Genomic DNA, 15,006 nt, shown 5'->3' with positions numbered 1-15,006 from the left:
TTCATGTCGGTACTGCACCAGACTGGGAGACAGTGGAGATTCAGCATAGAATCGTAGAGCTGGAAGAGACCACAAGGGCCATCCAGTCCAACCCCCTGCCAAGCAGGAAACACCATCAAAACATTCTTGACATATGTCTGTCAAGTCTCTGCTTAAAGACCTCCAAAGAAGGAGACTCCACCACACTCCTTGGCAGCAAATTCCACTGTCGAACAGCTCTTACTGTCAGGAAGTTCTTCCTAATGTTTAGGTGGAATCTTCTTTCTTGTAGTTTGAATCCACTGCATGATAGAAGGACTCTGGAATTTAGGAACGTGTTTCCTAAATTCCCCCTTCCGGTTACCTTTTCCACCCCTGCCTATGCTAGCGGCTACGTCAACATCATTTATAAATCTTGCTGTTGGTTGTGTGATGGCTGGTAACCAAGGGACTGCACAGCCATGTAGCCAGTCGAGATTACCTACTTGGGAGTGCCACAGAGGTCACTGTGAATTGCGATGAAGGGGAGAAGGAGCATGTAACTGTGCCCCTGAGTCATTTTGGACTCACAGCTGTCCATGGAGGCGCAGATCAATTCTGTTTCCAGGGCAGCTGTTTATCAGCTCCATCTGGTACGTAGGCTGAGCCCCTACTTGCCTGCAGACTGTCTCACCAGAGTGGTGCATGCTCTAGTTATCTCTCGCTTGGACTACTGCAATGCGCTCTACGTGGGGCTACCTTTGAAGGTGACCCAGAAACCACAACTAATCCAGAATGCGACAGCTAGGCTGGTGACTGGGAGCGGCCGCCGAGACCACATAACACCGGTCTTGAAAGATCTATATTGACTCCCAGTACGTTTCCGAGCACAATTCAAAGTGTCGGTGCTGACCATTAAAGCCCTAAATGGCCTTGGTCCAGTATACCTAAAGGAGCGTCTCCACCCCCATCATTCTGCCCGGACTCTGAGGTCCAGCTCCAAGGGCCTTCTGGCGGTTCCCTCGTTGCGAGAAGCCAAGTTGCAGGGAACCAGGCAGAGGGCCTTCTTGGTAGTGGCACCCACCTTGTGGAACGCCCTCCCATCAGACATCAAAGAGAAAAACAGCTACCAGATTTTTAGAACTTATAAGAAGTTTAGGGAGGCTTTTCATCTTTAATCGATTATTTTATTCTTCTGTTGGAACCCGCCCAGAGTGGCTGGGAAAACCCAGCCAGATGGGCAGGGTATAAATAATATATTACTATTATTATTGCTGAGGCCAGCCCTGTGCCTTGTTGCACTCTTGGAAGTTTCATTCCATGCTAGCACGCTATGGCAAAATGAGTAGCACTGGCTCAGTTGCTTCATTACGAGCTTATATATTCCCCTTAGAATTGTAGAATTGGAAGGGGCTCTGAAGATTGTCTAGTCCAACCCCCTGCAGAGCAGAATATGCAGCTGTCCCATACAGAGATCAAACCTGTGGTGCTATCAACACCACGCTCCAGCCAACTGTGGAAAGAGCTTTGTGCCCCTTCATGCCCCGCATTGGTGAAAACTGAGTACAACAGCCCCCTGATTGAGCTAAGCTCTACTTCATGTTTCCTCTGGTACACAAGGATCCCATGAAGGAAATGGGACCTCTTCTCTTTTTCCAAACAGGTTCTGCTGTTCGGACGGTGCTCTCAAATAATTTTAGCCAGTGCCATGGACAGTTCTGTCATATAAACTCTGAGGTCTGAACACGCTAGTTGGAAAGGGTTGTTGAAATTCTTCCTTGTATTTAAATGTCATATAAAACACATCTTGCATATCCTTCAGTCTCCAGGACACAACACCCATCTCTTTTGTAACACTCGGTTTTACTTTAATTTCTCGATGCTGTATTCTAACTGATTGATGTTGCACAGTCTTGCTTGCTTGCCTGCACATACAAATGCAACCTTCTTAAGTAACAACTGTCAAAAATAATTAACTAAATGGATGCATTGTTATTATAATATCTTGGAGTAATTTAAAATTCAATTTTTCTTTTAGGAAGTAACACTATATGAGCAAAGATAATTATAACTGAAGCAACACTGCTATCAGCTATTTATTACATTCAGAGTACTTAACACTGCTTATTCTAGTGGGCCACTAGTAACTTAGGGTCACAATAAGTTAATAAAATATTTTTTCCATTTTAAAACATGGGAGGTGGAAGGGTGGAATACCAACATGTTCAATATATCTGAGGAATGAAAGTGTTGGAAAGCCACTGTTTCTATATAGTCGACTAACACCTGATATGGATTGGGACATTTGTGTACCTTCAAGAAAAGTACAAAAGCCGAAGGACACTGGATAATGTTCTGGTTGACTAGAAATCCTGTTTCTGAACATGAGGTGGATTTGCAGGGTGTTGCATGGCCACTTTCAAACAGTAGAACCCACACACCGCTGAAAAGCTCGCAAAACTAACACTGCTGTGCTTCCCTCCCTTCTTCATTGTTCGCATGTGACGATGTGTGCCTCCTAAAAGGGTGGGATGCGGGCAGGGAGCATTTCGCTGCGCACACAAACACAATTTTCAAACTTTTCATCATCAGAGAGGAAACTATAACAACAGTGGTGAAGACCCCAAGGGTAAAGCGAAGAGTATCTCCCGCCCGCCCATCCTCAGGATATTCTCCTCGCTCTCCAAGATCGGAGTACTCGACACCCGAGCCCATTTTTGTGACCAAGATTCGGCAGCCTGTCCATAGGCAAGACCCAGAGGCAATGCAGAGATCCGCCATTCCTACCCTCTTTGTGACAGAGCCGGACGAGAGGCAAGGAGCGGCAGTCAGAGGTCTCCTTGTAGAAACCACCATGGAGGAACAGAAGCCCAAATGGGTTGAAGTAGAGGAAATCATTGAGTTCAATGTGAAGAAGCCCACCCAAACCACAAGGAAAAGAGGGGCATCTCCTGCAAGATCAGATAAAGACGAATCAGGGTCAGGCTATAGCCCAAGACCCAGGCGTTCACCTGAAGATGACCCGAATGCAAATAACTCCAACAACAAACTTGTGGAGCAGGACAAGTCTTCCCTGCCCCAAGATGCTGAAATGTCTGGAGGTGACTGCAAAGAATCACTAATCAGCGATGAAAAGGAAACTTCTCGTGATAGGTTGGAAGGAAAGAGTTGCCATCAAGAATCTGTTAGTAAGGCTGACTCGTTGGCTACCCCATCTGTGATTACTTTTGTAGATGAACCACTTGAGGCAAGTGGAGTAGACAAGGACTATTGTCTGCATTCGCACAGAGATCTAGAGTTTAAAGAGCATGCTGCCCAGGATGAACCCTCAGGTCCCATACAAGATGAAGGTCTTCCAGAGGAAAACGTTATAGTTGATGAACCAGATGCGGAGGAGCTGGGCGACCTTAACAAACGAGATCTTAAAATCCTGACTCGTAATGGGAAAGCTTTAACTCTGGAGGACCTTGAAGACTATGTCCCCGAGGAAGGGGAGACATACAGGTGCAGGAATCCTAACTCTGCAGAAGACAAACCTTGTGAGATAGCTGTGCTCCAGACCGAAATCAACAAACCAACCATTGGGAAGCCTGTCTTATTGAATGTAGGCAGGCCGGTGGCTTCTAAGCCAAGGCAGACCTATTTTAGCCAGTTTGAAGGGCATCGCCCAGGAGGGGTCTTCATGTCAGCATCCAGGGTGGCCGGAATGCAGTCCAGGGGCCCATCAAATATTTCATTCCATGTCAGTGAGTCCTGCACAGCAGCAATGGCAACACCGCAACCACACGCCTCTGCCGCAGGGGCCGCATTCAAGCCGACACCATCTTTCTGTACCGAAGTCCAGCTGTCCACAGACAACGGACAATCCAGCTTCAAAACGGAGGTTTCCACAAGAACCCGCATCTATGGCACAGTCGGAGAACCCGTTACGCTGTGCATCAAGAAGGAAGACTCTTCCCAAAGTTGAGCAGAAGTTCTCTAGCAGTTATAAACCTCACTGTAAGCAACGGCTATAAGCAACACCAAGACCCTTAGGGAGAAAACTGTGATGGGAATAATAAAGAAGGAGCGAGAAGAAAACTGTCTCAAGTGAAAATACTGTGCATTACAATTAAATGTGGAGATTTTCTAGTCTTAAAGGGAACACTTCTGTCAGTTCAGTATATAGAATGCAACCTTTGATTTGTGGTGTTTTTTTAAAAGCACACCATTCCATTGTGAAGCAATAAGGAGCAGGTAGCGTAGACCTAGGGCATAATTAGTGACAAGATCTAATTAAGTTTGTGTTTATGTTTTAAAATGTCAACACGGGGCTGCCGAACTCCTTATGTAACCTTACAGAAGGAAGTTTACACAATTGCTCCTTCTAGCAACTAAAGGCAAGCTTTTCATCCAAGCGTGTTTCAAGTTGCTGTTTCATATGCCAGGCTCTCACGAAATAGCAGAGCTGAGACTTTTAGTAAACAACGTAATGACCACAAAGTGCTTCTGCACATTTAAGTGTGCTTTTAAAAAATGATTTACTTTCACTTTGTGTGTGTGGGCAACACAGGTGCCACACATGCCTTTCAGAATGTATAATTTGCGTTATTTTCTTCCTGATGGAGTTAAATAGGGACAATTGACAAGACTGCCCAGCCTTTATTCTATAGGAATTCAGTGCTGTTTTTGACATTGAATTCAGAGAAAACAAGATTATATGTGATCAAAAAACTAATTAAAGTGGCATTTGTTGTTAATCCAGTTTTATCTCAGTGACTAATGTGGTACCCATGGTCCTAATTTTGATTAAGTGCAAATCATAATCCAATTTGAGATGTTTGCGGCTTGTACCTTAATCGACAATATTTCTACTGCAGCATAATTCCTCTGCAGTGCCAATATCACATCATAAGTTTTTGGCAGAGCCGTGTACCCTCTCCAAGACTTCTGTATTGGATTGATAACTGTCATGAATACATATATACTTTTCTTTTAACCTGTTACTACAGTGGATGCCTAAGATCTCAGGCTGTGCAATCTGCATTATTTAAGAAATAAATGTATGCTGAGGCATGGAAGGAATCCTACCTTTGCAGTATTGCACCCAAAATACTATTCAGTGAAAGGAATGGGCAGCTTATTAACACAAGGCAGTGCTAAACCAAACTTAAACATGTCAAATACTATAAATGAATTTTCTCATGTGTGAATTTCTGCGCAAAGAATTCAATTTGCACCTGTAGATCATCCTTAATAATCAACATTTACATTATTTTCATTTGCTCCTAATCTGCAACCCAAAACTTTGCCAAGTCAAAGTATTTGCAGTATTACAACGGCTGTTATTCTAGTTGTACTAAATTCTCTTCGTGTGGTAACTATGGCAAAAGCCTGGATGTGGTGTGGATCACATCCCTTGTATCCCATAATATTTTGGGCTCGTTCAAATGATGCTTTTCGTCCACAAGAGCCATCCTTATTAAGCTCAAACGCACACAAACTGGACAAACGAAATGGGCCCTCACAGATATCTTCAGTAGCAACTCCCTTGGACAAAGCATCTGGAGGAAAAATGTTGCCAGCTGCTAAATCTTGGGGGTACGGCACATCAAGAATGGTCTGGAATGACTTCTCTGCCCAACCATTTGTTCCATTTGTAATGGGGAACCCCAATGAATTTTTCGGTAAGGGTTGCTCATGAGTAATTGCCTCACTCCCTTCCATTCCCATGTCCTGCACCCCCAAATAACCAAGAAGGAGCAAAGTTCGCATCCATTTCTATAAAAAAAAACCCTTCGCATACAGATGTGGTGTTACAGGGGCTAGCAATACCCAACCTGCATAGTTAGTGTGAACAAAAGCCTGAGGATGAAACTAGTACATTGGCTATTGCTCTGGAACAGCCTTCCTCTCACCTGGCGCCCGCCAGATGTTTGGGACTGCAAATCCACATGGGAAGCAATGGCCGCTTGAAAACATACTCGGAGAGGGCAAGCCTGTTGTGTGAATATTAAGAAATAACACTAAAGTTACAGATACACTAAGACAGTTCAGCACATCTTCAAGATTTTGGGTTGACTTGTAGCCAACCAAGTTATCCTCAGAGTAGACCATAGAAATGGTCGTTATCATCAATGGATCTACTTTGAAGAGGGCTAACAGTAGTTACTGCCCTTTTATTATTACTGTATACTGGAGGAATAATTTGGCCCATCACTTTGAGATTCCCAAAACGGACACCCTACCAAATATTGCCAAGAAAATAATCCACATAAATGTCCATCTCAAGAATGGCCTTGAACACTGCGGCTTCATTTAGTAGTTATAACTCCAGTTTTAATTTTTTGTAAGCTGTGCACAGTACCTGTGTACGACTGTAGAAGGTTTGACATTTCTCAGTGTTCTTCAGTGAACCTCATTCATGTTGTAACTTTCGATTTTCACAACACCTCATTGGTTTATGCTGTATATAATTAAGGTACATGGATATGTCAGTGTCTAATTGCACTATGCATTTTATGTTGGAAAGTTATAGGCACTGCTAAAGATGAAAATACCTCTCTGCTCAAGATTATTTTATTATTAGGGCCAGGTTTTTGTTTTAGATACTACTTGCGGGAAATCTAGAGAATTGTCAGTAAGAAACAACAGAAGTGTGCATTTTGTAATCTTACGTGCAGAAATTTTAAGAGTGTTATTTCTATAAAACATGCAGAAATGCTTATCTTGCAGTTTTATTTTGCTGAGTAATGGTTTGCTAACTGAACGGTAGTTTTATCCAGGGAATAACTGCATTTCTTTTGACCCAACCCCCTCCATCAGTTTACATTTTCTTTTTAAAAAATTAAACAAAAAGTAACTTGGCAGAATGGTGCATCCTATCCACTATTTTAAAACATTTTTAAGACGATGGAGAGTCCTATATTTGTATTTTCAAAGTATTTTCCTAGAAATTAAAAGAGCATTTGCTTGTACATGATTAACAGTTTTTTTGAGTTGACTGCATATTCCCATGGAAGGAAGGATATAAAGTAGAAACTAGTTTGAGAGATGAGACAAACCTCAGACATAATTAAAGTCATATTGTGCTGTTAGAGCCTCAGATTCATATCAATAAATGTCTAATATTAGCTGACATTCTATTCACTCTCTTGTGTATTGTTTTCGTGTAGTTCCCTCACACAATAGCTTTTTGGTGTTTTAGTTTTCTGGATTTTGCGTCCGATGGCAGGTGTGTTCTTACAACTTGAACGGGGTACCTCTCTAAAACTATTCGGCAAATAGCTTTGGAGAAGAAGGGTAAGGAGAGAGAAGGCGCAGTAATAAGGGACAAGCTCCTTCAGGCTTGACGTCTAATGGGACTCAGTTATACAGCTGCAAATAAAATGTTTTAAATGTGTTGTAAAGTGAATACACAAATGTGACATTAGATGGCAACAGTGAGCTATGCCAAATTCAATGTATTTTTTGAAAACACTTTCCCCCCCGCCCTCCCATCCGATTCCTCTCTCTGAAGGGTGACCACAGTGCATAACACTGTAGCCTTATCAGCTAGTAAGGGTCCTTTAAGTTGCACCCAGGGGCAGGACAGAGATAGTCAAAACGACACCGGGGTTGAGTTCTTCCAGAGAAGGAATTTTATTTCTTATTAATAAGAGACTCAAGGTGGCTAGTTCCACGACATGAGTAAAGAAACACAAATTGCAAAGCTCTCTTATACCCTTCTTTTGGGCTCTTTCCCCCTCCTCTGTAAGAGTGCGCACGCAAGGGGGTCACGCATGCAAGGGGGTCACTAGTACACGTCCTGTGCGTAAACACATGCTGGCTTAGGCAGGGGTAACATAAACAGGACTATAGGGGACAATGGTGATTTGCGCATCTTCCCCTCTCCTTCACATCATCTATGCGTATTGTCAATTACTGTCGAATTCATATCTCTGGCTGGCCCCGGTGCCCTTGGGTAAGTTCCATGTCTCCGCCAGCTAACACATCATTCCCTTTGATAAGAGGAATGTTTTCATTTTACAAGGCTGTTCTGTCTTCCTGTCAGTTCTATGCAATGCCTCCTTCTCAGGCTTACCCTTTGGCACACATTTTAAGCAAGTCATCCCAGGGATATGGGGGGGGCTAAGCCATACACTCACAATTATACAATACGGGCAATGCAAACTATAGGATCAGATCTGGCTCGATAATACAATTAGCAAATTACTCCTCCACAACACCAGAGAAGGTTTGTCAGCTTCCCAGGACAGGGAGACAAAATCTTTCAATATGGAATCTTTCGTGAGATTTGTGTGACGTAATCTTGGAGATGCCGGCACCAGGCTTTGTCCAACATAGGTTTTCTCCCGTTTGACTCAGCAGTTAGCACAAGCAGAGGCCACCCATCCTCTATGCCAGCCAGGATTATAGTGAATTGAGGGCAGGAAGGAATTTCCCATGCTGTTCAGATTGGCTGAGCGTGGGCATGTTTTTCACCTTCCGTAGGGAACGTGTAAACATTTCATAACTGGGGAACCTAATTGTAACATGGTGAAGGTGCCTGCGATATTGGTTTCAGCAGGTGGAGTAGAGAACGCCCAGCAGTTTTGGGGACCCTGCTCGAGATGCTATTAGCTGAACTAAAATCACAGGGTTTCACCATAGGTTTCTACAATAACTGTGACCACAATGGCATTGACAGCAAGGCAGATAAAAGTTGAGAGAGAACCGCCTTCCTCCCCACGCTCATATTTGACTGGTTTCTTTTCTTTTCTTTCTTTTGAAATTGCTTTTCTTTGATTTTACAGATATAACTTTCAAAGGGGATTAATTATTACCTGTACCTCTTTCTTGGAAGTTGCAACTTTCTTTCCCATGCTTCCCAGTGTCAATGGGTGTTTTATAAGTACTGTACTGCCTCAACATCCCCCCTCCATAAGGACAACTTTGTGAATTAAGCTCACTACAAGCTGGGTCCAAATTTTAGAAGGGTCTGTGTCTACCAGTGACTGGCACATCTCTAGGTATCATCTTGTGGTCTGAATGATGTGAAGTGGGTCGACTTGGATGCTAACCCTTTTCTTTTCACACTGAAGAGAGAAAAGCTGTAGGGGGTGCCTTTGTCATGATCAGAGCTGGAGGATTCTGCCGGGGCATCACTCGAACATGCAGATAAGGAGGTAAAGGTGGCTCTGCAGAAACCCATGGACTCTGTGTTACCAGCAGCATCCTTCCTCCAGTCACCAGCATTCAGAAAATCCAGGTGGCCCCAGGTGGCGCTGTGGGTTAAACCACAGAGTCTAGGGCTTGCTGATCAGAAGGTCGGCGGTTCGAATCCCTGCGACGGGGTGAGCTCCCGTTGCTCGGTCCCAGCTCCTGCCAACCTAGCAGTTCAAAAGCACATCAAAGTGCAAGTAGATAAATAGGGACCGCTCCAGTGGGAAGGTAAACGGCGTTTCCGTGCGCTGCTCTGGTTCACCAGAAGCAGCTTTGTCATGCTGGCCACATGACCCGGAAATTGTCTGCGGACAAACGCTGGCTCCCTCGGCCTATAGAGCGAGATGAGCGCCGCAACCCCAGAGTCGGACACGACTGGACCTGATGGTCAGGGGCCCCTTCACCTTTATGGTAGTTCACGAAGCCAGTTCAGTTCAAGTTCAAAGCTCTGCTAGACATGCTGGGTCCCCCCAGTCCTGAGCTGGGGTTGCAAGAAAACCACAAGACCACCACCCCCCAAAAGGCCAACAAGCATGTTGCAGGCATTTCATTCTGTTGCTAGAATGAAAAACGAAAGCAGAGATCAAAACATGAAAGGTTTTGTGCCTGGAATTGTGGTTAACTTGGTTCCACCTTTGATTTTGAATTAGTGAATCTGTACGGACACCAGCTCAACAAAGATTTGTGTCCATGTTATGTTTCATTAGTTCTGCCTGCCAATACCTATTTTCAAGCCATCTAGAGGCACTGCTGGTTGCAACATACTAGGGACACCTCCCACCAATCCCAGCCAGCACGGACAATAGTCAAGGCTGAGGGAGTTGTAGTCCAACAATGTCTGGAGAGCCATAGATTCCCCACCTCTGCATCAAATCATGCTTTAGGGGCCACATTTGGATTTTTTAGGGAGTGCCATGGGCACACCAATCACTTAGAATCATAGAGTTGGAGGAGACCACAAGGGCCATCCAGTCCAACCCCCTGCCAAGCAGGAAACACCATCAAAGTATTCTTGACATATGGCTGTCAAGCCTCCACTTAAAGACCTCCAAAGAAGGAGACTCCACCACACTCCTTGGTAGCAAATTCCACTGCCGAACAGCTCTTACTGTCAGGAAGTTCTTCCTATTGTTTAGGTGGAATCTTCTCTTCCCCTGGATCATCAACCACTCCCCAAGAGAGGCAGAAAGAGAAGTACATCCACCCACCCACCCACCCTCTTACACTTTCCTAAGGGAACTGGGTAAAAGTTGGAATTAATCTGAAGCTTGATAAGCACAGAGAAGAAAGAGGAAGTGGGAAAGAGTGCCACTCTTCCAGCTTCCTCTTGCCACTCTATCATGACCAAGGGTGCAGTGGAGATCCTAAGGTTTTTCCGGGGTGTGATGGCAGTAACCCTTGCACTCGATTGTCTGTGGGTTCTATCTAGCAAAGTGGCAATACTGCTTATGGCCCGAATAAATCTTTCCTAGATATAATGAAATAGGATTTTGATTCTACAGCACTTTCTGAATTCAGCTTCCCACAGCAGTTCTTTGGGTCTGCATGTCTCAAAGTAGTTGAGAGCATGTGATAAACATGTGCCAAGAAGGTATGGGCTACAATGCCGCACATTGCCCCAACTTTTGGAGATGTAGATCCCTTTTTCACACTTCGTGGTATTCTGTTGTAGAGTTGTGAGGGCCCCCAAATGTCATCTATTCCAATCCCCTGCCATGCAGGAATTGCAGCTAAAGAGTCCCTGAGAGATGGCCACCCAACCTCCATTTAAAAACCTCTGTTGGAGAGTCCATCACCTTCTGAGGGTATGACATATGGGTATACAGGGAACCAGGCAAAGGGCCTTCTCGGTAGTGGCACCCGCCCTGTGGAACGCCCTCCCACCAGAAGTCAAAGAGAAAAACAGCTACCAGACTTTTAGAAGACATCTGAAGGCAGCCCTGTTTAGGGAAGCTTTTAATGTTTAATATATTATTGTATTTTAATATTTCTGTTGGAAGCCGCCCAGAGTGGCTGGGGAAACCCAGCCAGATGGGCGGGGTATAAATAAATAAATAAATAAATAAATAAATAAATAAATAAATAATAGCAGCTAAATTGAATTCAGTATATATTAGTTAATCCAGATTTCTTCCTTATGAAAGGCATTGGAAACATTTTTAAAAGGCACTTACTCTCTGCCCCTAACCTATATCTATATAGCATTTGAAACACCAGAGCCATGTTCTCTGGGGCAGTAGACTGCAAATGCCAGGGCAGGGCCAGCCCATTCATGAGGCAAGGTGAGGCGACCACCTCAGGTAGCAAGAATGCATCGCCTGCTGCCGCCACTGCAACTACCGTGTTTCTCATATTATAAGACACGTCTTATATTTATTTTTTTCCTGAAAAAAACACACCATGGCTTATTTTCAAGGGATGTCTTATTTTTTAATTAAGTACCGGTACCGGTATCTGTACAGACCACAGACCTGCTCCCACCGGGTCTTCGCGCGCGGCAGGCAAAGGCTGCAGCCGGGTCTTGGGGCTGCGCGCGCTGCACGCTGAGGCTGCAGCCAGGTCCCGGATATCCGCGCGCAAAGGCTGCCATGCCTTATTTTGTAGGGATGCCTTAAAATATGAGAAACACGGTATGGCACACTCCTTGGATGCTGGATCTGCCGTCTCCTCAGTGCTCCCCTCCCAATTCTTCCCTGGTTGGGGGTGGCATCATTTTGTGGTTTGCCTCAGGTTCCAAAATGTATTGGGCAGCCCTGGCAAATGCAGAAAGCATATAGGCTTGTGTGAATGCTTTTTTTTGTTTTTGTTTTTGTTTTGCAACACATCAGTGCTTGAATATGGCCTAATGGTTTCCTCGTCAAAACTTGCAACAGATAATTGCTTAATATACATAACGAAAGACAGGAGCAATACTTCTCTTAATTTATTTATTGACAACTCCCAGGAGGTGGCATTAATTGCTCTACTAAAAATGCAGCTCCAATGATCATTACTTTGGATGTGTTGATTTCCTTTCTTCAGCTGAGTATGAAGACCGCCTTTTATTTTTATTTTTTGAGGAAATATCCAACATCCTTTTATCTCAGTTTCTGAAGAAGTTGCATGGTCTCGTTCCTTCCTTGCTCACATCCCTATAAACTCTCAAATACATTTTCATATTTTTTTTTAAGACCTGCCCAGTTTCACAGTTCTGAAGCCCCTACCAAGCTACTGATCTGGGCACTGGCCTCGCTTTCAAGCTGCTATTCCTAGATATATCCATCTGGGGTTAGGATAATTAAGGCAGTCAAACTCCATAAGCAACACAGGCAATTTGAAGTTGTGTACAACTGGAGAGGTATGCTTCAAGATCCTTTGGAAAGTCACAGAGGATCCTAGGATTTCAGCTTGAATAGTGCACGTTTGACCATGATCTGAGAGCTATGCCCCAGTCAGCACACCTTGTGGAGAGGGAATGGGGCACATTTCTCAGACTGTATCTCAGTTTGGGCAGCAAAGTGTTCTGTTGATACTAAGAAATTCTAGATCCCAGGCTGAGTGCAATACGATGCACTTGAGAGTCTGGTAAAATGTAATAGGTTGCAGTCTGGGTATCTTTCATATAAATTTTGCTACTGCTTTTTGGAAGAAGCCAATTTTTTATGTTTGTTTGAAATAAATTTACAGTGGTACCTCGGTTTAAGTACACAATTGGTTCTAACCTGAAGCGAACTTTCCCATTGAAAGTAATGGAGAGTGGATTAATCCGTTCCAGACAGGTCCGCGGAGTACTTAAACTGAAAGTACTCGAACCGAAGCGTACTTAAACCGAGGTATGACTGTATTTAAAACATTTCTATCCTATCTATTCATGGCTCGAGGGTGTAGAGCAGGCATCCTCAAACTGCGGCCCTCCAGATGTTTTGGGACTACAACGCCCATGATCGCTAGCTAACAGGACCAGTGGTCAGGGATGATGGGAATTGTAGTCCCAAAACATCTGGCGGGCCGAAGTTTGGGGATGCCTGGGGTAGACAGTACTGTTGCTGGTGGTTTCTTGTTTTTCCTCTGTCTCATCCCTATATGCACAACCTAACCACCTGCATTTTCACTGCTAGCCAAACAGCAGGAAGCTATTGGTAAAATTCCAGAGGAAAGGCCAAGCACCACTCAAAAGGACACAATTCTTCAAGGTGATGGGATTCACGAACGGGCTGTTCCTATTACAAGGTAACTTCCTTGACCAATTCAGATCCTGTACCATTGAAAGCCATGCAGGTAAAGTATCCTGCATTTCAATTCCTCTTTTATATCTAGATGATATCTAGATGATTTGCCTGCTATACACACGAAAAATTATTGTGCTACTAATTTTCCTTGATCACTATTTCAAAATGCAGGCAGTACATCATATAGTTTAATTCACACCTAGTTACAGGTAGGTAGCCGTGTTGGTCTGAGTTGAAGCAAAAATAAAAAAATTCCTTCAGTAGCACCTTAAAGACCAACTAAGTTTTTATTTTGGTATGTGCTTTCGTGTGCATGCACAAGAAGCTCATACCAAAATAAAAACTTAGTTGGTCTTTAAGGTGCTACTGAAGGAATTTTTTTATTTTTAATTCACACCAGCATTAAAATTCCCTACCTGTGGAAAATCAGGTTGTCTGGGAGAACAGCTGTAGTCTAGTTTTCTTCCTAATATCCTAGTTGTCTATATATTTGCAATGTCTGATCAGGAGAGAGGTGAATTTGGACTGGACTGAAATTAGTCACTCCCCACCACACACACACACACACATTTTCAGCTGGGTCAAAAAAATTATCTCCCCTTATTGGCGGTCTTTCAGCACTTATTGTGGAAATGTTTGCTTATTCACTTAAATTGTCATTGCTTGCCTTTGCTCTCACTTGCCTTCAGAGAAGTTATTATATCATACCCTCCAACATTGCTCAGATGAAAACAGGGACGTCCTATTCTATTTGGGGTTTCCTTTTCCCCTAAGGCAAATTTGAAGCTTTCTTTGCTTAAAATACTGCGGTTGTGTGTGTTTCCTCTAATAATTTTTGTCCTGGACCAGGAGGAAATGCTCAAGCAGTGATACTGATGTAGCATAGAATGTCCCTATTTTCATCAGTGGAAGTTGGGAGGATATGTAATAGATAGCCTAACACAACTAAAGAAAACTTTTCAGCCCGAAGGTCTTGTTCCCTCATGGACAGCCTTCCAAGCGCCACTTGCGAGGGTGAGCAGGTCCAGAGGCAAAAGGGATTGAAGCTCTTATCTTTTTACAGTATACTACATTGCGTGGCAATGTCCCTCCCTCCCCGTGAAATAAAGACAGACACAAGAATTCGAATTCAATGGGCGTAAAGGCCACAACTTTATTGGTTACGGATGTTGAGCGGTATTGGCTTAGGCACTGGACCCTAACTGTCTATATTTGACTTCAACCCGTGTGTTGAAGCCCTGAAGGGTTAATCACCAGTAAGGAGCCCAATGATGTACATCAACCGGAACTCCCCCGGTGATTACCGTTAGGGGCATGCCTTCAGGCCCTTGCCTCCCTAGGTGTCGGACCGGGCCACTCCGCCCCCGGAAACCTTTAAAGGAGTACCCTTCAAAATGAGGGTCAGGTGATGGCACTACCTCCCCTCCCCACCTGTGTTGAAGATTTCCAATGCCTAACGGCCCAAACCAAAAGTTGTGACTGATTGCTACAAGGTACGGTAGCCGGAAAAACCCTGCTTGGCTACTCCAAGTGGGGAAAAGTCCTACCAGGCCCCTTGACCAACCAAGGCAACCAACCGAAGTCCATAGCAAAGTCATGAGCTAAACTAAAGGGCGGGTGAACCTATGCAGCTGGGAGCCGGGCCAAAAGAGGGTGT

At 44.1% G+C, this 15,006-nt stretch overlaps 1 protein-coding gene across 35 annotated transcripts in view; it reads left to right on the top strand.

Moving 5' to 3' along the window:
- Window positions 1-15,006, top strand: part of OBSCN (obscurin, cytoskeletal calmodulin and titin-interacting RhoGEF) — a 304,918-nt gene that overhangs the window by 233,367 nt on the left and 56,545 nt on the right. For 33 of the 35 annotated variants that reach the window (XM_088654044.1, XM_088654041.1, XM_088654038.1 and 30 more), the window contains one exon: window positions 13,239-13,350. In XM_088654044.1, coding sequence (XP_088510170.1) covers window positions 13,239-13,350 — 112 coding nt within the window. Of the gene's footprint in view, window positions 1-2,550; window positions 7,081-13,238; window positions 13,351-15,006 lie in introns of those variants that run through there. The other 2 variants (XM_088654053.1, XM_088654054.1) reach the window with 2 other exon arrangements.

The sequence above is a fragment of the Zootoca vivipara genome, chromosome 11, assembly GCF_965207765.1.
Source record: "Zootoca vivipara chromosome 11, rZooViv2.hap1.1, whole genome shotgun sequence".
Classification (NCBI taxonomy): domain Eukaryota; kingdom Metazoa; phylum Chordata; class Lepidosauria; order Squamata; family Lacertidae; genus Zootoca; species Zootoca vivipara.
The sequence above is the reverse complement of the archived record's forward strand: the minus strand, read 5'-3'. Positions and strand labels throughout refer to the sequence as shown.